Genomic DNA, 25,863 nt, shown 5'->3' on the forward strand with positions numbered 1-25,863 from the left:
TAACCGTGCCTTTGAGGAGACTAAGTTGCCATGTCTGCATTTGAACTCCATTCATGCAATCTCCCCCTTGGATCCCTTTGCAGCTCTGATCTCCTTCTCGTCGTTATTTAGGAAATGAATGCAAGAAAATAATGCTGGCTGTCTTTATTCTCCACCTTACAGTCTTGCTTATGACCTACCTTAACTCTGGCAGGTTTGACAAAGAAGAAGAGGCCGTTGCCATCGCAAATGCAGCTGATGTTGGATTAGCAGGTGGGTGTCTGTCTCCAGCCACCACAGTAAATGTCAGGTTCTGCCTTTTAAGTATTACTCTCGAGTTTGTGTGTGTTTTCTTCTGTCGTTGAGACAAGGCCTCGCTATGTAACCCTGGGTTGCCTGGACTTTATATAGACCAGATTGACTTTGAACTTCAGAAATCTACCTGCTTCTGTCTCAGAGTGCTGGGGTTAAAGGCATTCACCACCTTGCCTAGCAAACTTACACAATGTGTATGCTTTATTTCTTTACAAGTGGCAAGTGTGGCCATGTGCCAACACGTTTCTTTCTCCTGTGTCTCATGACACACATGTAGAGTGTTCTGGCTAGAGCTGAGAGTGGGAGACAATGGGGAGGGTGCAGCTTGTTCTTGGTGGAGAGTCCCATGTAGTTAGTTTCCCAGAGGCATAACGAATGCTCAATGCTTTTTCTCACATTTGCCTGGCCTTGGTATTCTGAAGAAACCTAATCAGCAGTATCTAGAGATGAGAATGTGTGTGTGTGTGTGTGTGTGTGGTCACTAGGTCGCTGCTGTGTTAGCAGTTTGGAGATGATACTGAGAAACTATACATGTTGGCCCTGGGTACAAATACAGAACTGTGGGGTACAGAGCTATAATATATAATCTTCTGGCCTTTTGGCTAAAATCAAGTATAGAGACACAAGTAAGACACAGCTGTAGCCTTCTAGAGACTCTCGTGGGTATAATGCAAGCTGTTTAGAAGGAGAGGAGGACAAGCGTGCTAGGGAGCTGAATATGCGCTATCACATAGTTGTCCTAATGCTGGAGCAACGCGTAGCCCATGGCTTCTGCGAGTTCAAGATCAACACTTCCTTCTTCCTTTTTCAGTGGAGTGATGTGCAGGAAGTTCTGCCTTGCCTTGGGTCCTAAGTGATAAGTAAGATGCTGACTTTGCAGAGATTAAGGAGGTTGAGGCAGAGGAGCCCAAGCAAGTTCAGGTGCAGCCTGGTAATAAGTGAGATGTCCCTGAACTAGATGGATGAGTTTGGAGACAGAGTCGGGAGTAGGCTGCTGACTGAAGCCACTCTAGGGGGCAGGGTTGACTGTCCACTAAGAAACGTGTCTCTTTTATAGACAGCTAGGACTGATCTCAAGGTCTGAACAGACATGTTGTCCAGATATCTAGAGGAGGATGGATTGAAGAGCACAGACGTTCCTGGTTACAAAGTCCTGGTGGGAGTGGGGAGAACCCCAGCAAGAGAGAAACAGAAGCTCAACATGGTGCCCAAGGTTCCTAGGATGAAAATGTGGGCAAAATAGCCTGAGGCTTTACTTGCAAGCAGGAGAACCCAGGCACATGTGACTGGGCAGCCTCAAAGGCAAGCACATGCGACTGTCACAAGAATTCTTCATGTTGTATGTGTTCTTGTTCTTCTGCTAGGGTACTTTTACTCTCAAGACCCAGCCCAGATCTGGAGAGTGGCGGAGCAGCTGGAGGTGGGCATGGTTGGTGTGAATGACGGACTGATCTCTTCAGTGGAGTGTCCCTTCGGTGGGGTGAAGCAGTCTGGCCTTGGGCGAGAAGGGTCCAAGTACGGCATTGACGAGTATCTAGAGGTCAAGTATGTGTGCTATGGAGGCTTGTAGGGCTCTTCGCTTCTCCAAAAAATAATAAAACCACCTAGATCTGTAGGGACCTGCCATCCACTTTTTAAAATAAACAAGTAGGTTATCAGAGTTATGAATTTTAAAAAAATTCAGCCAGTCTTCATCATCTTAGTTGTAAATTCTCATCCTGCCCGTATATAACTAGGGACCAATAGATGCCATATACCTGTGCCCACAGCACAACCCCACTGCCTCGGGACAAGGTACAGTGTGAGTGCTCACGTGTCCCTGCCCCTCACAAAGTGTAGTCACTGTGTGGACAGTGACTCCGCCGTCCCCAGGCGACTGCCCAGCTTGGGCCCAGAAGGCTGGGAAGGAAGTGCTGGGGTGATAGACATTTGGACAGGGGTGGTTCACATCCGGGCCTGGGCATCTGTCAGCTTGGTAATGAACAGCTGTGACAAAGGCTTTGATTTCCTAAGACTTCTTTCTAAATGGCACACGATTGTCTGTACTATATGGAATGAGGGGGTGTTTCTCTTTGTTTCTGGGCAGCTTTTCTTTCTTCTTTTTCTTTTTTTTTCTTTTCTTTTTTTTTTTTTTTTGTGAGATAGGGTTTCTCTGTGTAGCCCTGGCTATCCTGGAACTTGCTCTGTAGACCAAGCTGGCCCTGAACTCAGAGATCCACCTGCCTCTGCTTCCTGAGTGCTGAGATTTAAGGCATTAACCACCACCACCCAGCTCTGGACTGTTTTATTTTTGTTTTTGTTTTCAGTTGCTGGGAGCAGGATTTGTTTGGTTTTGTTCCGTTTTGGTTCATCTTCATTTGGTTTGGTTTGACGAGACAGGGTCTTGCTAAGTAGCCTCGGCTGGCTTCACACTCACAATTCTCCTGTTTTAGCCTCCCAAGTGCTGGGGTTTCAGGCTTGCTCTACCACCCCTGGGTAAATGGAAGTCTCCATTGCCCTAAACTTACAGCTTATGCTTCATTTTATTTGTCTTAGAAAATGAAACCGAGCTGTGGGAAAAAAATCATCAGAGGTGGTTTGGTGGGATGAAAAGCATGGCTTTTGTTTCTTCTCCAGTGCTGGGTGTTGAAGCAACGGCCTCATGCAAGCCAGCACTGAACTCTTGTCCCCAGTGGGGTTTTTTGTTTGTTTGTTTTTATTTTGTTTTCATTTTAATATTTGAGACAGGGTCTTAGTTTGTTACCCAGGCTAGCCTTGAGCTTTTTATTGAACTGCCTCAGTTTCCTGACAGGCCTGCACTGTGCAGTTCTGCTGCCTGGGCGTGCTGTGTAGGACACCATGTTCGGCTTAAAGGGCATTGTGAACCTGAACATGCAGTTTAAGCACAGGAACCCTTTGGATTATGAGCAGCACCGCCCACCTTGAGCTTGGGTGGTGGCTTTGTCGAGGGAGGAAACCAGTTGCCCACCTGATGACCTGCCTACATCTGCGCCAGGTTTTCTGTGCCTGGATACAGCTGCTGCTAAACTTCCAGAAGAGCAAAGCACTTTCATCACTGTGAAAAACGATGCCCACAATTGTCAGTCTCCTGTAGAAGAGAGCTGAAGCCATGAATCCCATGCACCTTTGCCCTAGTAAAAGCATTTGTGGTTCATGATTCAAAAACAACACACACACACACACACACACACACACACACACACACGGACCTGCAAGATAGCTTAGTGGGTAAAGGCTTTGCTAGACAAGCCTACCTACCTGAGTTCCATCTCTGAAGCCTGTGTAAAGATGGGAAGAGAGAACCAACTCCACACAGTTGTCCTCTGACCTCAACAAGTACATCAGAGGCATGCACACACATAAATTAACCACACACACACACCAACACACCAAAACTCCCTGTAACTGGGGTTGGTCTCTCTTTGAAATGATTTAAACAAGAAAAAGTCTAGGTTCTTGTAGACATCCATCTAAAACCTGTTTATTCCCAATAGGCAGTAATGGAGCTCCCTGCTCCTTGCCCCTCTCTGTGTAGAGAGCCCACTCACACTCTGTGGATGCTCTGAGATGCTGACGTGGATGATAGCAGAGCTAGCTGCAGTGACTCCTAAACACACCAAGTCCCAAGCCACTGGGAGCTTCCCCGTGCTCAGGAAGTAGAAATCTGCCTCTTAGGAGCCCACACAAGTGGCGAGAGTCACACAGCTCAGCATGTTCAGTCTGTCTGTCCTCCTCTTGTGTAGAGTGTAGTTGCTTTCTATCGCATTTCCTGACTAAAAATTTTTAATGGATGTGGGTGTTTTGCCTGCATTGGACGTCTGTGCACATGCGTGCTGGTGCCCTCAGAGGTCGGATCACCTAGAACTGGAGTTGCAGATGGGTGTAAGCCACCATGTGGGTACTGGGAAGTGAACCCCGGCCCTCTGAAAGAACAGTCCTAACATTTCTAATTTCTTAAGGTTCGTGTCCACTGTTTTTCAGTTAATCCAAATGCTAGCTGCTATTTTGTAGATGATGGGCCCACATGCTGAGCTAGGAATAGGGAGTAACTTCAAACACACTGTAAACAGTGTCAGCCGTTGGTTTGGGGGCTGTGTGGCAAATTTTTATGTTTTTGTGCATATATGACTCAATGGGTATATCACTGGCATGCACATGTGTTACAACAAATGTAATCAATTTTTGTAATTAAAATATTGGGAGCGGGGACTGGTGGTAAAGTCTGTATTAGCATGCTGGAGGCTATGGAACTAATCATCACCACTGAAAATTAAGTAAAGAAGTTCTTAGAATGGTTTGGGGTTGCGGGAAGACAATATTTTGGATATATATATAAAATCAGGAGCTATTGGCCTGGGCCCAAATGATCCTTCTGCCTTAGTCTCCCAAATAGCTGTGACTATAGGCATGTCACCAAATCAGTCAGTTTTTGTTTTTGTTTTTTTTAATTTTTAGTGGTTTCCATTGAGTTTGGGTTCACACAGTGCAAGCTCTCCTTGAAACGCTTGCCCCCTACTTCTTGTGCTGGAATTACACACACACACACACACACACACATATATATATACTAGCCTGCTAGGAAGTGTTTCTGAATGAACCTTTGTCATTGTTCACTAAGATATGTGATAGGTGGAATTTTGAAGATGTATCTACAGGCATGTAAGGACAAGTGTTGATGAAGCACAACCTGTGAGCCGAATCCTACCGCCACCTGCTTCTGTGTAACTCGGGAGTTTAAAGTATTTGATATATCCAGATGGACTGGGGTGGGTGAGAGCTAGTTCATGGAATTCCAGTGTCTGTGGATGAACACAGCCACAGTGCCCTGTGCCTGAGCAGCTTTGCTGAGACAGTGTGGCCTGCGGAACCAGAAGGATTTACTGCAAAGCTGCGAAAACATTTACAACCCTCATCTCTACCAAGAGGGAGACACTGGCCTCTGTGTTTGAGAGACATTATTCCATTCTGTTGAACGCCTCCTGTGACGAAGGCACATTTCCTGGGCATCTGTTACCAGTTCTTGGCAGTAATCATCAGATAACTCAAAGGACATTCGCCTGATAATCCTGTGCCCTTGAAAAGCACTTACTTCCTCCGGCTCGTGGGGCCTACTGAAAGTGCCAAAGTCCATCTGTGTCTTTGTCCATTCAAGGGGCTTTTCAACACAACCCCATAGAAAGCGCTTGTTTCTCTTCTGTATCTTTGTTCTTTGGGACTCGGAGAAAATAAAGATCAGACGCACAATGTAAACAAGCCTATTTGATGATGTCATAACCTTCAAAATGGGTCCCTTGAGCTTGCCTCTCTGGAGGCTGGGTCCCAGTGTTTTAATTACCCCCATATGCAGCTATTTAAAAACAGAATTTTACTTGAATAATACTTAATACTGTGATTGTTTTATGCCATACTTTGTGAGAAAAACCTTAGAAATTGATGAGAAATATTTTGCTCTGTAAACATGCATATGATGACTCTTTTTTTCTAGTGTTTGACATTGGTCAACAGAGTTGAATCTCTTAATAAATGTTGAACTAACAGGACTTTTGTCTCTGCGTTGCAGTGGCTGTGTTGTTTTTGCTTTTTTTCTACACCAGATCATTGTTGAGGAACTTTTTTTAATCATTTGAGTTTAACTGGATAGTGTTAGACCAGTGGAGATGTAACTTGTACTTCCTCTAACCAGGCCACAATCCACCGCCCCAGAGAAGCTAGGATCTAGGAGGACCCTAAGAGGGACCTGCATGGATGGCAAGATCTCCTGGGGAGGGGGCAGTAATGGAGTGAGAACATGAGGGAACAGGGTGGTAGTGTTGGGAGAGGGACAGAGAGGAAGAGAAATGGAAGAAACATCTTGACTGAGCTCCCGGTGTCCAGTCAAAGAGAGGAAGGAGTGATGTGGGAAGGTCATATGTCTGTTGATTTCATTGGTTGATAAAGAAACTGCCTTGGCCCATTTGATAGGCCAGCCCTTAGCTGGGTAGAGTAGACAGAACAGAATGCTGGGAAGAAGGGAAGTGAGACAGACACAATGAAGCTCCGGCCCAAGATGGACGTAGGCTAGAATCCTTCCCGGTAAGCTACTTCCTCGTGGTGCTACACAGATTATTGGAAATGGGTTAGTCAAGATGTGAGAGTTAGCCAAGAAGAGGCTAGATATAATGGGCCAGGCAGTGTTTAAAAGAATACAATTTGTGTGTTGTTATTTTGGGGCATAAGCTAGCCACGCGGCCAGGAGCCGGGTGGCAGGAATGCAGCCTGCTGCTCCTTTCTACAAAGGAGGGATTCATAGAAGCAAGAAGTGGGGGCACGATCATGATGGGGAAACCCACAGAGACAGCTGACCTGTGCTAGTAGGAGCTCATGGACTCTGGACCGACAACTAGGAAGTCCTCTGAATGTGAATGACAGTGTGTGGCTTGGGCAGTTTGTGGGACCAGGATTTATCCCTGCTGCATAAACTGGCATTTGGAGCCCATTCACTATGGTGGGATACCTTGCTCAGGCTTGATGCAGTGGGAAGGGTCTTGGTCCTGCCCCAACTTGATATATGCCAGGCTCAGTTGACTACCCATGGAGTCATGGAAGGCCTTATGCTAAAGAGTAGATGGGGGGGGGGAGCAGGGGAAGTGGGAGGAGGGGAGGGAGCAGGAACTGTGGTTGGTGTGTAAAATGAATTATCAAAAGAGAAATAAAGAAAAACCACTAAAGAACAAACAAACGAATTTGTACTTTCTCACCAACGAGCCCCAGATCAACGAGTACCTTGTGCTGGGACTAGGACCTTAGCAACACCAAGTATTCGAAACAACGTCTCTGCTTGTGCAGCTGCCTAAGGGCAGCTCCAGCCTTCAATCTCTTCTCCACACTCTGTTAGCCACTTTTCCAGTCTTTTATTTTACAGAGAAAGCATGAAAAAGGCATTTTCTGAGTCCCTGGTATCCAGGTACGATCCTCGAATATGAACACTTGTCTGAGTGCATTTTCCGTTGCTAATAACACAATACCACAGCGTGTGTACTTGTTTTGTTTCGGCGCACGGCTCTGGTACAAGGCCAAAGCTTTTGGCAATGGCCTTGCTAGCAGAGTCCCTAGGCAGAGTAGGGCCTTCCACGTAAAAGGCCTGACCAAATATAACCCATGGAGCTTGTGGGCGGTTGCATCCGTGAAGGCAAACCCCTAGTCAGCTCTGGAAAGGTCCCATATGACCCCCCCGCCTCTTGGGCCTACAGAAGGCCCTCTCCGTGTTTCCTCACTGGGCCCATGTGCCCCTGGGAACCCTCTATGGGGTCTAGTCACCCAGTGATAACACTAAAATTGGATTAGGGCCCACCCTTACAGTCTCATTTTGAGTTGCTCTTGAAATTCATCTCTTCATACATTCTAGAATTTGGGGGTTAGGAGTTCAACGTATGAACTGTGGTCGCAGGGTCCCTGTGCCAGGGCAACCGTCTTCCCTCAAGTTGGGACTTGAAATGTTGGCATTTCCCCTCCCCAAGTCCAAGGCCCCGTTGAGTCCATTTAAGGAGCAACAGCAGCGGGAACTCCAGGCAGAGCCTTGATCAGGGTTGAACCAGAAAAGGGCAAGCTCCCAGGCTGCCTCCAGGAGCAGAGTTCCCCTCAGATCCCAGCTGGACGTGATGAAGGCAGGAGGGCCGTACTGCTTCACAAATCATCAAGACAGAAAGGGTTGGCAGTGGACTTCCCATCTCAGTATCGGGCCTGCAGCTCACAGACCTGATGTCTTCCCCTTCTCCGCAGAGTGCACAGGGAACGGCCTCTCCCTGAGTGACAACTAGCAGAGGCACAGACAGCGCCCACCCCCCCACCATTGGCTTTCTCCCCAGGGCTCAGCAATGAAGAAGGACTTCGAATAAACCCCAAGACTGCTCAGAGGGTCTCCTTCAACTCCTGGCTTGCAAACGAATTAAGGAGAAAATAGTTTTTGAGAATAGGGTGAGCCCCAAGGATAGAGGCCAAGCCAAATCCCAAGGAACTGGAGACGCAGCCAGACACTGGCATGTCCACACCAGGGGCAATTTCTTTCAGAAGCCCGGAGGTCACTTCAGTCATAGGAAAGCAGAAGGCAGGAGAGCTGAAAGCCTCTTCCTTTAAGAAAAAAACGAAGTGTGTTCTGGGGCAAGGGAGGAAGCCGACCTAGAGAAAAGAGGGTGGGGGACACTCAGTTATATTTTTGAGAAACATTTTATTTATTTATTTATTTATTTATTTATTTATTTATTTATTTATTTATTTATTGGTTTTTCGAGACAGGGTTTCTCTGTGGTTTTGGAGCCTGTCCTGGAACTAGCTCTGTAGACCAGGCTGGTCTCGAACTCACAGAGATCCGCCTGCCTCTGCCTCCCGAGTGCTGGGATTAAAGGCGTGTGCCACCATCGCCCGGCGAGAAACATTTTAAAAATCGTTTTCCATTTTTCATGAGGAAAAAATGTGTTCACCAGCTTTCTGTCGCTGGCCACAATACCTGAGATAATGAATTTACAAAAAAGAAAGGGTCTATTCTGACTCACCGGTCCAGTCCACCACTGTGAGCCGCTTGCTCTGGGAGCGGGGCCAGGTTGAGCAGAGGAAAATGGTTCCCAGGGCGGGTGGAGAAGCAGAGCGGAGCGAGGAAGGCACGCACACATATGAGGTCACTTCCTTCCACTGGGACCCACTTCTTAAAGCTTCCAGTGCCAGTAGTAGGGTCTGGGGAATCAAGTCTTCCCCGCACTAACCTTCCAGGGACATTTTAGATCCCAACACTGGCCGAAGATCATTGTTGTTGAGCTGATGCATGTTTGCTTCGTTTACTTAAAAATCTCAGAAAAATACAGAATTCTTGCAAGATGATGATGATGAAAGAGACTTCCATCCTAAGGAGTAGTAGTCTAGTCTCAGGACAGGACTGCCTCAGTTTACCCCAACAAAATTGCTAACGGACTGATTGATGCGAACACCTTGGAGACAGCTTATTGAAGACGAAAGTTTAAAAAATTAACCCATACAGCATAATTCTACAAAACTAGAAAATTCAAGGGCATCTGGTGGTGAGATTTTAGGAAAGGCATTGCCTATAAAGGGACACACAGAGACTTTTTAATCGACCTATTAGCTTGATTACGGAGGTGGCCGTACCTAAAATCTATCCATCAAATTATATTTTGTGTATGCAGTTTATAGTAAGTGAATTATACCTCAATATGCTTTTTTTTTTTTTTTTTTTAAATATTTTTTATTTATTTATTATGTATACAATATTCTTTCTGTGTGTATGCCTGCAGGCCAGAAGAGGGCACCAGACCTCATTACAGATGGTTGTGAGCCACCATGTGGTTGCCGGGAATTGAACTCAGGGCCTTTGGAAGAGCAGGCAATGCTCTTACCCTCTGAGCCATCTCTCCAGCCCCCTCAATATGCTTTTTAAAATTTGGCTTTTCTCCAGTGCCATGGATTGAACTTAAGGTCCCACACACAATAGGTAAGCCCTCTTCCTGAGCTGTATGTAGTCTCTGCCTTAAATTACCCCAGTACTCCACGGGACATTTCTCTTTAGATCAGCACTTGTATTTCATAGTATTACACAAGAATCAACACTTTGTCAGAACGTGTGGAAAATAATACATTGAAAAGAATAAAGATCAAGACTCGGAATCCATGGTAACTTGGTGACCATTTTCTTACTTCACTAGGTGTTTACTTGCTTGCTTGGGACAGGTCTGCAGCCATGGATGGTGATTTGAACTCCTGATCTTCCTGCCCCTACTTTCCCAGTGCTAGAATCTCAGGTGACTGCTGCTGCCTGCTACCTGTCTTTAAGGTGTTGTAAATAGGCTCAGCTGGGGGAATGCTGGGTTGGACTTTTGTCTAAAACAGTAATTAGCTGTGCTCTCAGCCTCTGAGCCCTATGGATGTTCTCTCCCATACTCTAGAGCAGTGATTCTCAACCTGGGAGTCGACCCTTTCACAAGGGTTTCATAACAGTAGCGAAATTACAGTTCTGAAGTACCAACAGAACAATTTTATGGTAGAGGGACACTACAGCATGAGGAGCTGTATAAAGGGCGGCAGCATTTTGAGACCACTGCACTAGAGACTTGCTCTTCTGTTTACTAACAGGGCTTAGAACCTTCAGGTCCCAAGATCTGTAGTTATAAACAGCACAAAATGAACGCTGAGTGACCAAGCTACTCCCTCTTTTGTTCCCCCAGGAAACAAGTGGGTCACAAGATGGAATCCATTTTCCAGTAGTCAGTGTGATGTTTATTTCTGCTTTGCCATAGACTCAAGGTTGTTTTGTGATGGGTGGAGCAGCGAGGCCAGGCGGAGATAGCCAAGGACAGAACTGGCACACATACAGGCCACAAACCTAGAGGGAAGGCTAGCTCAGTTTGTTCCAGTGGGGAGACGAGGTCCATGAATTCCCACTTTCTCTTCCGCTCTCAGACACACTCCAAGGTTTCCTCTTTGCCCCAGCAGCAGAACTTCCAGGGGTTGGAAGGCTCACCAGGATCTGCCCCCACCCCACCCCCCACCAGCATTGAAGGCTGGACTTATTCATGCACTGCACAGCAGGTCTTGGCACTCCCAGATTCACTGCTGACTGTGACCCTGGAAGAAGCACTTATGCTCCATGGACCTTCAGTGAGCGTCTATGACATAGGCATGTCCCCTTTCGAGATGAATCCTAAAGGTCGATTAATTATGAGCAATGCATACATTATGCATATGTGTGCATACATGAAGCCGTGGGTATTCACAGTTGTGCTCTGTTGGTCCAAGTGGACCACATTCTCTATGCCAGAAATGTCCAGTTCCCTACAAAAGGTAGCATCACACTGGTCTGAGGATTGGGAAGATTCTGTTCATAAAACTAAATACTAGCGTTTAAAAAAATCACTTTTCCTCTAACAACATAGATAATACTGAACTAGGGTGTATAGGCATAAACCGAGAAATTACTTTTAAAATAAAAGTACATTCCTACACATTTTAATTTGACCATTTTCCCAGTAAAGTATGATACAATGCACTCTTGTTCATGGGTTTTGTTTTGTTTTGAGCTTTCTGTTACCTCTAGCTCAGAAATAGAAAATTCCAGAAACAAACAACTACTAAAATTTAAGTTGTGGTCCTAATTCTCCTACTTTTTTTCTTCGTTTTTTAACATAGGGTCTCGTGTAGTTCAGGCTATCATCAAACTGACTGCGTAGCCAAGGCTAGCATTGAACTCCTGCTCCTCCTTGCTCTCCTTTCCCAGGTGCTGGGACTACAGTAGTGGGCTCTCCTACTCTTTGAATGCCTAGGCCATTGCCAAGGCTCCCAGCCCTAGGGCTCTGGGCAGCTGGACAACTGCACAAGTCTGTCAACATCTCAGCTAGCTGCAGTTCATTGCTCGGGTGCCGCTTTGTGGGAGGATGTGCTTCCATTCCTCTTTGTGTAAAGAACTAAAACAAGATTTAGTTCTTTAAATTTGAAGTATGTCTTTAGGATTTTATTTTATGTGCATGAGTATTTTGCCTACATGCATAAACTCTGTACATTGCTGTTGCTAGTGGAGACCAGAAGAGGGCACTGAATCCCCTGCCCCCCAAAACTGGAGTTATGGACAGTTGTATGCCATCATGTGAGTACTAGGGACTGAACCACGGTCCTCTGCCAGAGCAGCGAGTGATCTTAAATATAGCCATTTCTCTAGCGCCTTACATACATTTTTAAGCATAAGTAGTGAACTTTCTATCCAGTTACTTCTATGGGAAGTCTTTGTAGGAGCATGGTGACCACACTCCCCTCATTAAGAACATGTTTCAGAGTTTTGGAATATGTCCGCGGTCACTGGATCCTTCCCTTTTCTACGGCAGTGCTAAGGTGCATACTCAATAAAAGTCAGGGGAACAAGCAGTCAGTTTAATGTCCACCAGAGCTGAAAAAAGCCCCACCGTGGCCTCTTTTTCTTAAAGAACGAGAAGAAATGAGAAAGACAGGAAGAAAAGAATAGTAAAGGCTACCTTCAACATTCAACCTGCAAGTCCTTAGCCCCTCCCTACCTCAGTGCCTCCTGGCCTTAGATGCTGATTCTTCCTTAACTCCTGACCGACCACCATGGTCAACACAGGCAGCCTGCTGCATGCCGATGGCTGCTGCCTTCTAGATGAACAGCAAGCTGATCCAGCAGGTCCTCTGAGAGGCCACTCCTGGAAGGTTTCCTGTCACAGCTTCTGCAGAGAAATCAACCCCCCTTGTTTTTCCTAAGCGGCTATAAATAGAAACAAGTGCTAGCCTTATTTCACTGTGGGCAATAAATATAATAAGTGTCCAGCACAGAGACACAAAACTCTTTTCAGTACGCTCCGCCGAAGTTTTATGTGCCTCCTTCTCTATTACTGAGCCTCAGTTGAAAAAGCAATGTTTTGTTTTGTCTTGAAACGTCTAAGAACCCGGGTCTTTTAATAAACATGTAGAGCACAGAACAAGGCCCCTGGGAAGGGCTGATAAAGTGCTGTGCCAAGCAGGAGTCAGTTTTGTGTTTCAGCTCCCACTGTCTGGTACCGAGTCACAGGCCCAAGAGGTCCCTCCACACACGGCCCATTATCTGTCCTTTGCACAGTAACCGAAGGAAGCTCCATTTCTGGCGGAACCATTCAGGGAACCCTTCGGGATCCCTCTCTCCATCCTCTCTCGGCTGAACAGTGTGTCCTGGTCGCTTTCGAACTCAGACTCTGATACCATCAGGCTAGAGTTGTGCTCGGTGCTCCGGTGCTTGATACCTGGGGAGAAGCAGGAAGAGCATGAAGACAGGACCACGTCCCCTCACTGTCCTTTAGGCTGTGTTCCTGGGAGGACTGTGGCTTGTTACCTACATGGCAGGTGGGTTATCATACCAGAAGCTTTGGCTGTTACCCTTGAACTTGAGCTCCAGCTTTTACACCAGCTTCATGACCCTGGACAAGGTACCTAACCTCTCCGCATCTATTGGCAACCAAGCTCTCAGCCACTGGTTTGTGGTAAGACTGAAAGAAACCGCTTCTGTGAAGAGGAAGGGTTTGTCAGAATGTAGGCAGGAATCGAGACGGTTGGTGAGATAACCAACCCCAAGTACCTCAACCTCTGAGGGGAAAAGGCCCTATCACAGTGATGTTTTATTGTCAAGTAAACACTGCTTAAGACAGTGTTTACTACTTAGTGAGGTATACCTCTGTGTGTGACTGTGAGAACTCTTCCAGACAGAGTCAATTGGCTGGGGATGATCTGCCCTGAACGTGGGCTGCACCATCACAGACAGAGTCAATTGGCTGGGGATGATCTGCCCTGAACATGGGCTGCACCATCACAGACAGGGTCAGCTGGGGATGATCTGTCCTGAACATGGGCTGCACCATCATATGCTCTGTGGTCTTGGGATGAATGAAAGTGAAGAAGGAAAAACCAGCTCAGGGCTGGCATCCCTAGACCCACACAGATGTGAGTGAGGAGCCCTAGGCTCCCATTGCTATAGCCAACCCTTGCTCCTACAGTCAGGTCTTTTCCATCAAAATGGACTGTATGCTCAATGAACAAAGATGAGCCCTTCCTAGCTGGGGGCCAGGCCAACCCAAGGCTTTCCCCGAGGCCCCAGTGTATGGAGAAGGACTGTGATTCCTTGTCTGAAACTTGCTTGGCAGAGCCTATAATGGCCTGAGACCAGGGCCTTGAGGAAGTCATGGCTTCATTCTGAGAACTGGACTCTCCCTACACTAAGGCTCTGGTTGTTAGTCCCAAGGCCACTGTATGCTCGGTCTGTGATGCACTTGAGACACCTATGTCCCCTTCATGCAACATTGTTTGATTAGCTTCCTGCCGACTTTGGCCCTTTGTAGGATAGTTTGGGCTGACACCGTCACATTTTCCTTCCAGGAAAAATGTAAGATACTATATTATATTTCTTAGCAAACTTTGTTGGCATAAGACAAAGCTTGTGCAAATCTCCTGCCTTCTTTGTCATCTCATCCTCTGATCATCCCCTTAGTGCCCTGTCGCTGAAGAATGACCTGCTGCTAAAGTCACTTCCTCTCTTAAGCTGCTGCTTGCCAGGTATTTGGTTATAACAACTTAATGGTACTCCGCACACACAGTCATTCCACACACTCCCCACCTCCCAAGATGTTGTCCTTGTTCTTCATGACAAGGCTTCTTCCTCAGGCTGGGATCAGATAAACATCATCCCTGTTGACAACATGTTGAGCCTCACAACTTTGAAAGTGATCACACCTCTCTATAAGAATTAAGTTACCGGCCAGGCACGCTTTAATCCCAGCACTAGAGAGGTAGAGGCAGGTAGAGCTTGGTGACTTTGAGGCCAGTCTGTTCTACAGAGTGAGTTCCCAGATAGCTAGGACTGTTACACAGAGAAACCCTGTCTCAAAAAAACAACCAACCAAGCAAACAAACAAACAAAAACAAACAACAATAAAAACACAAAAAGAAAAGAAACAGAGTTAAGTTACCTACAAACCCAGAATCAGCACTGAGCAGCCTCAGAGGGGCAGAGAAAGCACATTCAGTGGTGGTTAATACGTGAGCATCCAAAGGTTAACTGAAGTGGGTGGAGGTGTCCTGAGCATAAGGGTCAACACACTTTGAGAAGACAACTTTCTGTAAACACCTCAGCGGACTGAGTGGATGTAAAGGAAGCAGCTAACAGAAATACGCCAGGGGTGGGTTGTGTGCCCCATCCCCCTCTAACCCAGAGCAGAGAAGACCCAGGCACTGGGGACACCTCGAGGGAAGAGAAGTCTTGGTCCTGGGGTCACTTGGCAGAGGTTCAACCTTCAGTAAGCTCTTGCAATCCCTCACCCATTAACGTCTCCGAGTACTTGATTTGTTGTTACATTTCTATTACCATACCATCAGCTGCTCTCAGGCACCTGCCGGCACACGGGGTTGAAGGTGTTTGTCTTTGCTTGCAGATTCCCAGGCTTGCTCTTCCAGACTAATTAAATGGTTGGTTGATTCCACCTTAGTCTCCGTTTCACCCAATGTAATGTTCTGGCCAATGCCTACATAAGGTGTTCCAAGGTATCAGGAAATAGCCTTACCGTATTTGGGCCTCAGTTCCATTCTTTCCTGTTCATCCATGTTGTCCAGGATGGTATACTTTGTTTTCTTCCTTATCTTAGTCCTTTTCCGTCTAAAGAAACAACGAAATACTCAGCTCAAACACTCAGCATGGGATTTTTGCCCACCTAACTAAAGGGTTCACCTGCAGCTCTGGCGCTGGGGCCCCTTCAAGCAATGCTCAACACCTGTATACAGCCACGGCTGCTTTCCCCTATGAGTAATACCTCACTCAGAAAGATGTGGGTAAGTAAGTTTCCCCCAAATCAGTGCTAACCAAGAATATTCAGAGACACAGGACTGAAACCAGCAACAGGAGGGAGGAGCACCTGGAAGAAGTGATAAGACAGCAAAGCCCCACAATGACCTCAGAAATAACTTGTCTTTTTCCCACAAGACATAAAAACAGGGCTGATCATTAGTGTCTCATGCTAAGCTGGAAAACATGACTCAAAAGCACTCATTAAAATACACTAAACTCAGGAAGCAGAGGCAGACAGATCTCCGTGAAGCCTGCCTGGTCTACATAGCCATTCCCAGAAAGAGCAATAATGGTGAGACACTGTCTCAAAACAGACAAGTCACAACACTAAGGCAATCTGTCAGCTTGGTCTGATCATGTCACCAAAAGCAAGGGCTTCTTCCTCTCACTTTAATGCTTGCTAGCTGGGGACTTTGAGAATATTATTTAAGACTTCTGTGTCCCATGCCCTCACCTCCAGAAGAATCCCTATCTCTTGTGGTTGCTGGGAGGGCCAAATACAACAAGACAGTTAGAGCCATCACTGAATCAAAACAGTAAATGCTCAGTAGATGTCTCCAGTATTGATCATTTACTTAGATGCAGATGCCCTAGAGTATAAAGTGCATCATGTCGGGCCCATGAAGTCCGGTATGTTTTCATCCTGGCTGTCAGGTAGTCCTTTAAACAGTGAGACACATGCAGGTACACAAGCCCAAAGCCGTCCATCACACCAGCTAAGGGTCTCCTTCTCTCCCAGTGAGCAAGCACATTAGGTACCTCCTGCAGCAGCAGATGCACAGCCAAGCCACAGCTCCCGTTACCGCTGTCAGGGTCAGTGCCAGTGCTGCCACGTAGAACACACTCCACTCTGCAGAACAAGAAGGCCGGAGTGCACAATGATACACTGTTTGCTCACCAGCTCTGTTCTGACGCCTCACGGTGAGTCTGTCTGGGCAGAAGCCAGCTGTGGTGCTGGGACCACTATGTGGGGCACGCAACAGAGCCTAGCCAGGGCAACAGACTAATTGGCTTTGTCTACTTGGTGGAGGGACAGAACTCAGGGACCTCAGGCACACAGTTCAGGCTAACTTGAGAGCAGGAAATCCAAAGTAACTGAAATGAGTCAGTGAAGCAACTATGTATCTTATATATAAGAATATGAATTATTAGAATGTTCATTCTAGATCCCAAGAATCATAACCTTCCCCCAAAAAAGTCTATATGATATTTTTTTTTCCTCCTCCTCCATCTTCTTTTTGAGACAAGTTCTCACATAAACTAAGCTGGTCTTGAACTCACTACATAGCCAAGGATGGTCTTGAACTTCTGACCTTCCTCCTCTAATCCCCAGTGCTGGGATTATGGATATACACTCAACACCTGGTTTTATGTGGTGCTGGAGACAGAGTTCTGTGTGTGCTAGGCAAGCAGTCTACCTACTAAGCTGGATCCCCAGACCCATGCCATGGTCTTCATAGAGCAAGTCAAGGGTCTCTATGTCTGCCTGTGACATGAAGATATCAGCGCCAGAGGTAAATCTGGAAACTACTCCTCATTCCTTCTACATCCTAAGCTTTGAAGTAATAACTTAGGGGCAAAAATGCCAATGTGTGCCCAAGACAGTGGCACATGCTTTTAATCCCAGCATTTGGAAAGCAAGAGACAGGCAGATCTACATCAGTTTGAGGCCAGCTTGGCTAACATAAAGAGTTCCAGGACAGCAAGAACAATATAGAGAGACCATGTCTGAAAAAGAAAAAATGAAAAAAACAAAACCACCAATGAGACAGACTCGTGCTTGACCTGAATAAATATCATATCATCTCCGTAGCATAGCAGTTTGAAGCTGGCTCAACTCTGATGTTTGTGGGGAGTTCAAGAACACAGCTTGGCAGGCAGCACTTAACATTTTTCTGCCATTTATGTCCACCTGGGTCCTCAGGCTAGCAAATTCATTCTTAAGAGTAAACTGCCATTAAAATGTAGCTTTTTAGCTGAGTATGGTGACTCGGATATGTAATCCTAAGACTCAGAAGGTGGAAGCAGAAAGATCATCTTCTGCTGTGTAGAGAATTCAAGGTCTGTATAGAGAATTCAAGGTCAAGAATCTTCAAGGTGATCTGCTGTGTAGAGAATTCAGAGTAAGATCAGGCTATATGAATGTGTGTGTGTGTGTGTGTGTGTGTGTGTGTGTATACATATATATGTCTTATATGTCTTGTTTTGGAGTTGTATATTTATTCATTATATATTATATATACTATAAATACGTGAGTGTGTGTGTAAATGTGTGTATGTATGTGTTTGCATGTGGTTTTCTCTCCAAAGAGACTGACAGACACCAGCCTGGGCTGTGGCGCAAGACTGTGATTCTTGTGACCGGTACCTGCCTGGGCTGACTCCTAGCAGTGTGGGCCACATTTCCCATTTTGCATTATCCAAGTATGGGGTGTGCTATCATAAGGTCCCAACATCCTAAGCCACAGCAGACACATTCGGGAGAAAAGTCTCAACGCAGTTGTTTCTTAGCACTGCCCATCATGGAGAGCAGAATGGCCTTGCCAAATCTCTCTCTCTGTGCAATCAAGTGAACTGGTTCACTTGACTTCAGGTAAGAATGGGATTGGATGATTCTCTAGAAGCTAAGCCAGGAAAAGATTGAGTGTCTTCAAGAACCACACCAGAAGCCATCATTTTACATACACACACACACACACACACACACACACACACACACTACACTTACCACAGTTGCTCTCGCCATCCCACATATAATGCTGTATGAGGTTCTCCATCCACAGCTGGGAGCAAATGCAACGTTTTGTGATGGGGTCACAGTGACCGTGACCTGAACATTTGAGAAGGCATCCTGTGAAAAGGGGTGCAGAAATGAGGTTACATGGGCAAAAGGAGGTCTCCAGTGTTCCACTTCCATAGTGGAAGCCCAGAACAAATGGGTGAATTAAAAAAATTTCTTAAGAAGTTGAACATGGTGGTTCATGCCTTTAATCTCCATTCTCAGGAGGCAGAGATAGGTAGATCTCTGAGGGTGAGATTAGCCTGCTATGGTGGTTTGAAAGAAACAAACCACTACTAGGAGGTGTGACCTTGTTGGAGTAGGTGTGGTCTTAGAGGAAGTATGCTACTGTGGAGGCGGACTTTGAGATCTCATATATGCTCAAGCCAAGTCCAGTGTCTCAGACCACTTCCTGTTGCCTGTGAGTCAAGATATTAGAACTTTACACCTCAGTTAAATGTTTGTCTTTATATGAGTTGCCATGGTCATAATGTCTCTTCAAAGCAGTAGAAACACTAACTAAGATACCTGGTCTACAAAATTAGTTCCAGCATGGCCAGAGCTACACAGAGAAGGCCTGTCTTGAGAAAAAAAAAAACAAGCAAAACCTAAAATCTCTTATGAGCCCAGCATGATAGCACACATCTAAAATCCTAGGACTCAGGAGGCTGAAGTAGGAAGACTGCAACAGGTGTGAAGCCAGCCTCGTCTACACAGCAATCACGAGGCCAAACAGGACACCATGGTGAGACCCTGTCTCAACCCTCACCATTACCTCCACAACAGTAGCATAAACTCTCACCATCTCATGGCTCAACAGGAAGCAAATTGAGGGAAAAGCCAATTCCTACCATAGAGAGAACCTTAACCAAAACAATAGCCTCTGAGAACGTGTGCAATGGAAGCAATCGGGACTGCACAGTGGTTTGTCTCATCGTAACACTATTTAAATCATCTCGAGCCGGGCGGTGGTGGTGCAGGCCTTTAATCCCAGCACTCGGGAGGCAGAGGCAGGCGGATCTCTGGGAGTTCGAGACCAGCCTGGTCTACAAGAGCTAGTTCCAGGACAGGCTCCAAAACCACAGAGAAACCCTGTCTCGAAAAACCAAAAAAAAAAAAAAAAAAAAAATCATCTCGACAGCTCACGGGTAGAAGAGTAGTTGTGTGATTACAGAACACACCCAGGGAGGAAAACCAGGGAGCCACGAATGTCTCATGGAAATGAAATTCTAAAGGATTTGGGGAAATAATAATGGTATGACTTAAAGTTTAAAGACACATGAGAATACCTTGATGTAGCTCAGCGCTAGAGCACTTTGCCTAACATGTGTAAGACACTAGATTGAGTGCCCAGCAACATACAGATACACACTCACACACACAAGCATACTGAAAAATCAAATCATCTTGGTTGTATTTTATTTCCTAAAGATGGAGCAACTTAGAAGGAATACCTCAGAATAGTAACAAAAGTTATATTTGGGTGATGGGAAGTCGAAACTCTACAAACTAGAGGATTGTTTTCTTCTTTGTCCATTTTGGGATAGTTCAAATTTTCTAATAAATAAATCACTACTTTGGGCTCTTAGAAAAACAAAAGATTCTACTTCAAAAAAATCAAGTTATCAAGTTGCGCATGTTACAAATAAGAGAGTCAATGGTAGGCTAGTGCATCTCTGAAACAAATTATCCTGGGGCAAACATCTCAATGGGGTAACTCATTGAGATGACTGCTCCATTAACATTTACTCATAAGATGAGGACAGGGACCATGGAACTATAAATCAGTTTGGTATCTTACAGGAACAAGCAGAACTAGGACATACAGTCACCACAGGAAGACATGTATACGCTATCTTAAACTGGCAGGAGAGATTTTTGAAATAATGACATATGACACTGCTGTTCTCCGGTTTCTGTCCAAGACAAGAGTAGTGGCAAATGTGTCACAGAAAACCTACTGGAGAAATAAATGTAGAGTCCCTGGAGTGGGGGCCTTGAAGGGAAAATATCTGTTTCTGTGGCCAAATTCCTGAATTTAAAAGGGAAGGGCTCATAATTCAGAGGAATACAGTTCATCATGGCAGAGAAGATGCAGTCATGATAAGGAAAGGCAGCTAGCTGGTCACAGTCTTCTACAGTCAGGAAGCAGGAATAGTAGATAGGGGGATGGGGTGAGTGGCTAGAAAACCCCAAGACCAACCCCAGGGGTTCACCTCCTTCAGTAAAGCTCCACCTCCTAAGAGTTCCATAATATTCCAAACAGTGTTCAGAGACACTATGGGGAACATTTTACATTCAGCCACAACAGTGTCCATGTTGCGCCAATAAAACTCCTGTAATTGGCAGATCTGGTTTATTTTATTAGAATATTTCCATGGGAGACATACCTGCTGTGTCTACCCTCAAGACCTTGAAAAGTAGGAAGGCTGCCTTTTCCTTTGAAAGCCGCCTGTGCAGATTCCGGGCCACGTCAGCAGCTCTGAGAACCTTGAAAGGTGGCCCGCTCTGTACATAAAATACAATCACGGTGCTGTAGAAAAGACAACAAGAGGACGGTCACATGATGAGACAGTGGCTAGCAAGATGTGCCACCTCAGCCATCTGACCTAGAAAGGGAGCAGTACAGCTCTGTGGCTTGTTCTTTCCCTTAGCATGTTTTAATGTACATCCATGTTGTTGCAGGCATTATAGGATTCATTTTAACTGCCAGTTAATATTCATTGTATCTATGTATATTCCTGTGTGTGTGTGTGTGTGTGTGTGTGTGTGTGTGTGTAAATTTGTTTGTATTTGGGTGTAGATGTGAAGGTCAAGGGTCAACTATGGGGGTCATTCCTCAGAAGCCATCCAGCTTGTTTTCTGAAACAGGGTCTTTTTCATTTTGTTTTTTGAGACAGGGTTTATCTGTGAAGCACTAGCTGTCCTGAAACTTAGTCTGTGATGAGGCTGGCCTCAAACTTACAGAGATCTGCCTGCCCTCTGCCTACCAAGTGCTGGGAATAAAGGTGTGCACCACCACTATACAGCTAGCAGAAAATGAATCATATAATGCCTGCAATAACATGTTCTACACTCCTGAAGAGACACCACCTGCCCTGTGGCTGGAGAGTCTCCACCAGGATCCTGACCCTCAGATCAGAGACTCCTGTTAGAGGCTGCATCTGACCTCCAGCTAAGACATATCACATAATGAGCAGCCTTTCAGAGACAGGCTTAGGATTATACTTAGGAATTCAGCACAAACCTTGCATGATGCCCCTCAGCATAATAAAATGTAACTCTTGTCATACCAGCTATGCATGCCTACCTTCTTGCTTGAGACAGTAGTTATCATATCTGGCATCGGAATGCCACGTGCTGGGCATGCAGCTCCATACCTGACATCCGTGTGTGCCTGAATCCTGAGCACCTTCACGTCCGAGTCCAGCACATTCAGAAGCACAGCCAGCTGCCTCACAAGGGTTTCCTTCTGCTGCTCTGTCAGCTGCTCCACACCAACCTGCAGGATCAGCTCCACCAGGCCGTCCTTCTTGGGGTCTGAGGAGAGAGAAGATAGGATTTTCACCACGAGACCACAGCCTTGGTAAGGCAAGGAGCAGAGGCTGTAGAAAGGTTCAAAGCCAGACTGGGCATGTTGGGTCAGGAGACAGATGCTGGCTCAGTACCCACAGGTCCTGGGTTCCATGCCCCGCAAAGCAAAAGGAAGGTCAAAATAAGCAAATAAACTTAAAAGAACTCTTGTCTGTCTATCATATTTAGCTTTAGGACTCAGATTATCCTAAAACAGCAGAGGCATGGATTGTGGTAGCATGCGCCTACAACATCAGCACTTGGCCCTGGGGGCAAGAGGATCAGAAGTTCAATGTCATCCTTCCTGCACAGGAAGTCTAGGCCAACCTGGGCCACATTAAAACCCTATCTTAAAAAGAATGAGAGAGACAGAGGAAGAAAGAAGGAAAGGAAGGAAAGGGAGGGAGGGAGGGAGGGAGGAAGGAAGGAAGGAAGGAAGGAAAGGCAGGGAGAACACCACAGAAGCCACTCTGGAGTATTTTATAAATTTCATTCCACTTTGTTATCTAGTAGCTTTTCTCTCAAAAGATAATCAACTATAGCTTTGGGCTACATTGAAACTCTGACACCTCCCTTCCCCAGCACCTGAAACATTGTTTTCCTGCTCATGGGTGGTGCTACCTAGTCCAGTTCATGTAGCGTCACCATGCCCACCTCACTGAGGCTGCCCTCCCTCAGCCTGACCGTGTTCACTTCATGTTAAATCAGGAAAGCAAAATCTTCCTTTCAGATATAAACTCCTACGATGAGACTGGCCGAGAGGAGAAGCTGGATACTGAGGAACTCCTACCAGGGTGACATCAGCTCGGCACACACCTGGTAGCACCTCCACGGTGGCAGTGTCTGAGTCCGACGCCCCCTGACTGTCCGTGACTAGCAGATGGAAAGTGTAGACTCCTTCCACCAGGTTGGTGAGCTGCAGAGCCACCCCGTTGTCAGAGCCTCCGATGACATCCTGAGAAGTGAGGAGAGGCACAGGCCAGCTGTCAGTTTTGTACCCAGTCTCTGAGCCTCTCTGGAGCTCAGAGCTCTGAGTTTCTTATTTTCAGACGTATATGACTTATTTGGCTGGGGGAGGGAGGAAGGGAAAGGGGTAAGGTTTTAAATCTTCACTTCCTCCTTATGTGGAACATAACCAGTGGGAACAAGGACCAAACAAGATGTGACAAACAACTTTCAGGAATTTCCAAATGATTAATTAACAGAGGAAAAGAGCTTAGTTTGAAAGTCCCAGGACAACGCATGGAGTTTTATGGTCTCCTCGTCTAACATAGTTATATAATGCTGTCCCCTCGTATCGCCTCATGGTATATCCTATCCACCTTCTCAAGTGACCCAGAGCCTTGCACACAGGTCACTCATTCAACAGGCCCAAGTCCCGAAGAATGAGAGAGAAATCTTTTGGGCTCTACTTTTGTCTGTCCTTGTTGACCAGAATGAACAGCAATGAAAAGTTAAGAATCTGAACTGCAATACTGCAGCTACAGTTAGGAGCTAATCTACCATCAGATGTACAAGGTGTTTTCAGTCCCTTCCCTGTGCCCACACTTTTGGTATCTACAAGAAATCTTTTGTAGACATCAAGTCCTTAGTCATGAAATAAAGGAAGACGCAGGGAAATGTACAATCAGAGGCAGAGTGATCCAACAGCTTCCAAAAGCTAAAGATCTGGGCTTGGTTTAAGACTGAGCTCTTTGGTCTTGGCCAAGTCACGTTCCATCTCTATATTTTACTCACTGCCACTGTGAAGTGGAAGTGGAAATCCCCATGCATCTGACATACTTGATACACGGAGGAAGAAAACTAAAATAGGAAACTTGGCTTCCATGTACTTCGTGATGCCCAGCCTTTCGATATTGTGACATAATGTTGTCATCTACAAATGTGTTGGCTGGATTCACAGCTGTTCTAGGACACAAGAGACCTGTTACCATGAGTGGGACACACCTGTATGATGTGCTAGCCTACACAAAATCAGATCAGGAAGAGGACTTCAGCTTTGCTTAAACCTATCGGCACCCTGATGTCTCCAGCCCTCAGAATATTAAAACCCAGAGGTCCCCGAATCTTATTGGGGAGATGACATGGTAAGAGGGAAGTCACGTGTTCAAGCCCTAATCTGCAATATGACCTAAAGTTAGAATTTAGAAGAAGGTAATTAAATTTGAATGAGGTTATGGGGTGAATGAGGATTGGGGTCCTTAAATAAGAAACCTGAGAACAGTTCTCCCACCTCTGTCCTCCTTTCTCACATGGCCACAAACAGACATAGTAAGTGGGTGGCTACCCCAGATGCAGAAAGAGATCACTCACCACCTTGGTCCTGTGGTTTCAGTTGCCCTGCCTGCGGCCTTTTGTCACAACAGACCACACCGACTAATCTGTACAGTACATGGCTGAGGGGACAGTAACCCTCAAGTACTCACGCCAGCAGCTGGACTCTGGCCGTCCCGGATCCACAGATAGGACACAATTCCTCGGTCATCAGTAGACCTTGAACCATCCAAAGTAATGGAATTATTGGGAAGTGTAAGAACATGTCGGCCACCGGCCTGGGCTCTCGGAGGACTGTTATCTTCTAAGTCAGACACCACAAAAACAAAAGGCAAGAAATTGACTTAAAACACCACCGACAGCGTGGCATAAAACACCCACAACCGCTCCATCTTGTAGCCAAGGTTGTTTTAGATACCCCAAGGCATTATTTTCTGCCCCAACCTGTAAGATAAGATATAGCTAGACATCGAGCAGCTCTCAGTCCAATGGGAAGACAAACAAAAGCAAGAAATTTTACTGAAAATTTTACAATAAAAACCAATATAGACAGCTAGGGATCTACAGTGGTAAAGTGCTTGCCTAGTATGCCTGAAGCCCTCCGTCCAGTCCGTCATCAAATAAACCAGGCGAGGTCCTGCATGCTTGTAATCCCAGCAAGCAAGAGGATCAGAAATTCAAAAACTTGTCTTTAAAAAATTGGTGGGAGGGGTATATGGGCCAACTAGATGGCTTAGAGGGTAACAGTGATTGTCATCAAGGCTGATGGACCCACATGGTAGTCAGAGAGAACTGACTAGCTGAAAGTTGTCTTCTGACCTACACACACACACACACACAAACACACATGCATGCATGTTCACACTGTGGCAAGCACACTCCCGTTCCATACATACACAGGCACAATAAATAAAAACAATAAAAAATTGTGAACTTCTGTTTTAAAAAACAAAGTACATAACTTGAACGTCTTTCTGCTCTTGGGTTTCCAAGAGAGAAGAAAGCAAACCACAGGCCTGAACCAGATCTTTTCCCTGTAAAAAATGTAGGCCCATGGCTTCTTGCTCTACACTCACGGAGCAGGCTCATGGCTTCCTGCTCTCCACACTCCCTGGAGCCAGAGAGGACTTAAATGAACTCAGCTGCCAGGGAGAAGGTTGGCGCCCCCCCCCCGGACAGAGCTCAGTAAGCTGTGAACTCATGAGCAAACACTAACAGGGCTGGGTAATCATCATCTGACTTGGGGACCTGGGAGACTGGAAGGCAAGGCAGGTTCAGGTCCTGTCACCAGATCCACTTACCCTGCTTCACAGCCACGGTGAGTGTGGATGTGCTGCTCAGTCCCTGCTGGTCTCTCACGGTTAGACGGAAGTCATAGGTACCCACCTGAAGCCCAGTGACAGTGGCTATGGCTTTGTCCACATTCTCCATCTCCACGGCACTGGGACCCCTGTAAAATGGGGTTGTTGCAGACAAAAGGTGGGGCGTGAGATCTGAGCCCTAGCAAAAGCTTCTACTTCTGGCTGCAGTGGCCATCTGCGTTTCTACAGAGGTCTGAGGTAACTGTACACATGTTCTCTGGCTTGGCATG

The 25,863-nt window shown here is 46.1% G+C and overlaps 2 protein-coding genes across 8 annotated transcripts in view; one reads left to right on the top strand and one right to left on the bottom strand.

Annotated features, from left to right (window-relative positions):
- Aldh5a1 (aldehyde dehydrogenase 5 family member A1) overlaps positions 1–5,834 on the top strand; it is a 33,159-nt gene extending 27,325 nt beyond the window's left edge. Inside the window, exons 9-11 of one of the 2 annotated variants that reach the window (XM_041632733.1) lie at positions 194–252; positions 1,659–1,834; positions 4,913–5,834. In XM_041632733.1, coding sequence (XP_041488667.1) covers positions 194–252; positions 1,659–1,834; positions 4,913–4,957 — 280 coding nt within the window. In that variant the 3' untranslated portion in view covers positions 4,958–5,834. Of the gene's footprint in view, positions 1–193; positions 253–1,658; positions 1,939–4,912 lie in introns of those variants that run through there. The other variant, XM_041632734.1, reaches the window with a different exon arrangement.
- A 4,693-nt stretch (positions 5,835–10,527) lies between these two features.
- The window catches only part of Kiaa0319 (KIAA0319 ortholog), a 53,604-nt gene continuing 38,268 nt past the window's right edge, over positions 10,528–25,863 (bottom strand). For 5 of the 6 annotated variants that reach the window (XM_041632841.1, XM_041632839.1, XM_041632838.1 and 2 more), the window contains 9 exons: positions 25,574–25,722; positions 24,425–24,576; positions 22,815–22,953; positions 21,806–21,965; positions 20,816–20,958; positions 18,375–18,497; positions 16,406–16,496; positions 15,366–15,457; positions 10,528–13,058 (listed from right to left, as the gene is read on the bottom strand). In XM_041632841.1, the coding sequence (XP_041488775.1) occupies positions 12,880–13,058; positions 15,366–15,457; positions 16,406–16,496; positions 18,375–18,497; positions 20,816–20,958; positions 21,806–21,965; positions 22,815–22,953; positions 24,425–24,576; positions 25,574–25,722 (1,228 nt within the window). In that variant the 3' untranslated portion in view covers positions 10,528–12,879. The remainder of the gene's footprint in view (positions 13,059–15,365; positions 15,458–16,405; positions 16,497–18,374; positions 18,498–20,815; positions 20,959–21,805; positions 21,966–22,814; positions 22,954–24,424; positions 24,577–25,573; positions 25,723–25,863) is intronic. The other variant, XM_041632842.1, reaches the window with a different exon arrangement.

Source organism: Microtus oregoni, unplaced genomic scaffold, assembly GCF_018167655.1.
Source record: "Microtus oregoni isolate MIOR12 unplaced genomic scaffold, Mior012 000042F_ref0000377, whole genome shotgun sequence".
NCBI classification, from domain to species: domain Eukaryota; kingdom Metazoa; phylum Chordata; class Mammalia; order Rodentia; family Cricetidae; genus Microtus; species Microtus oregoni.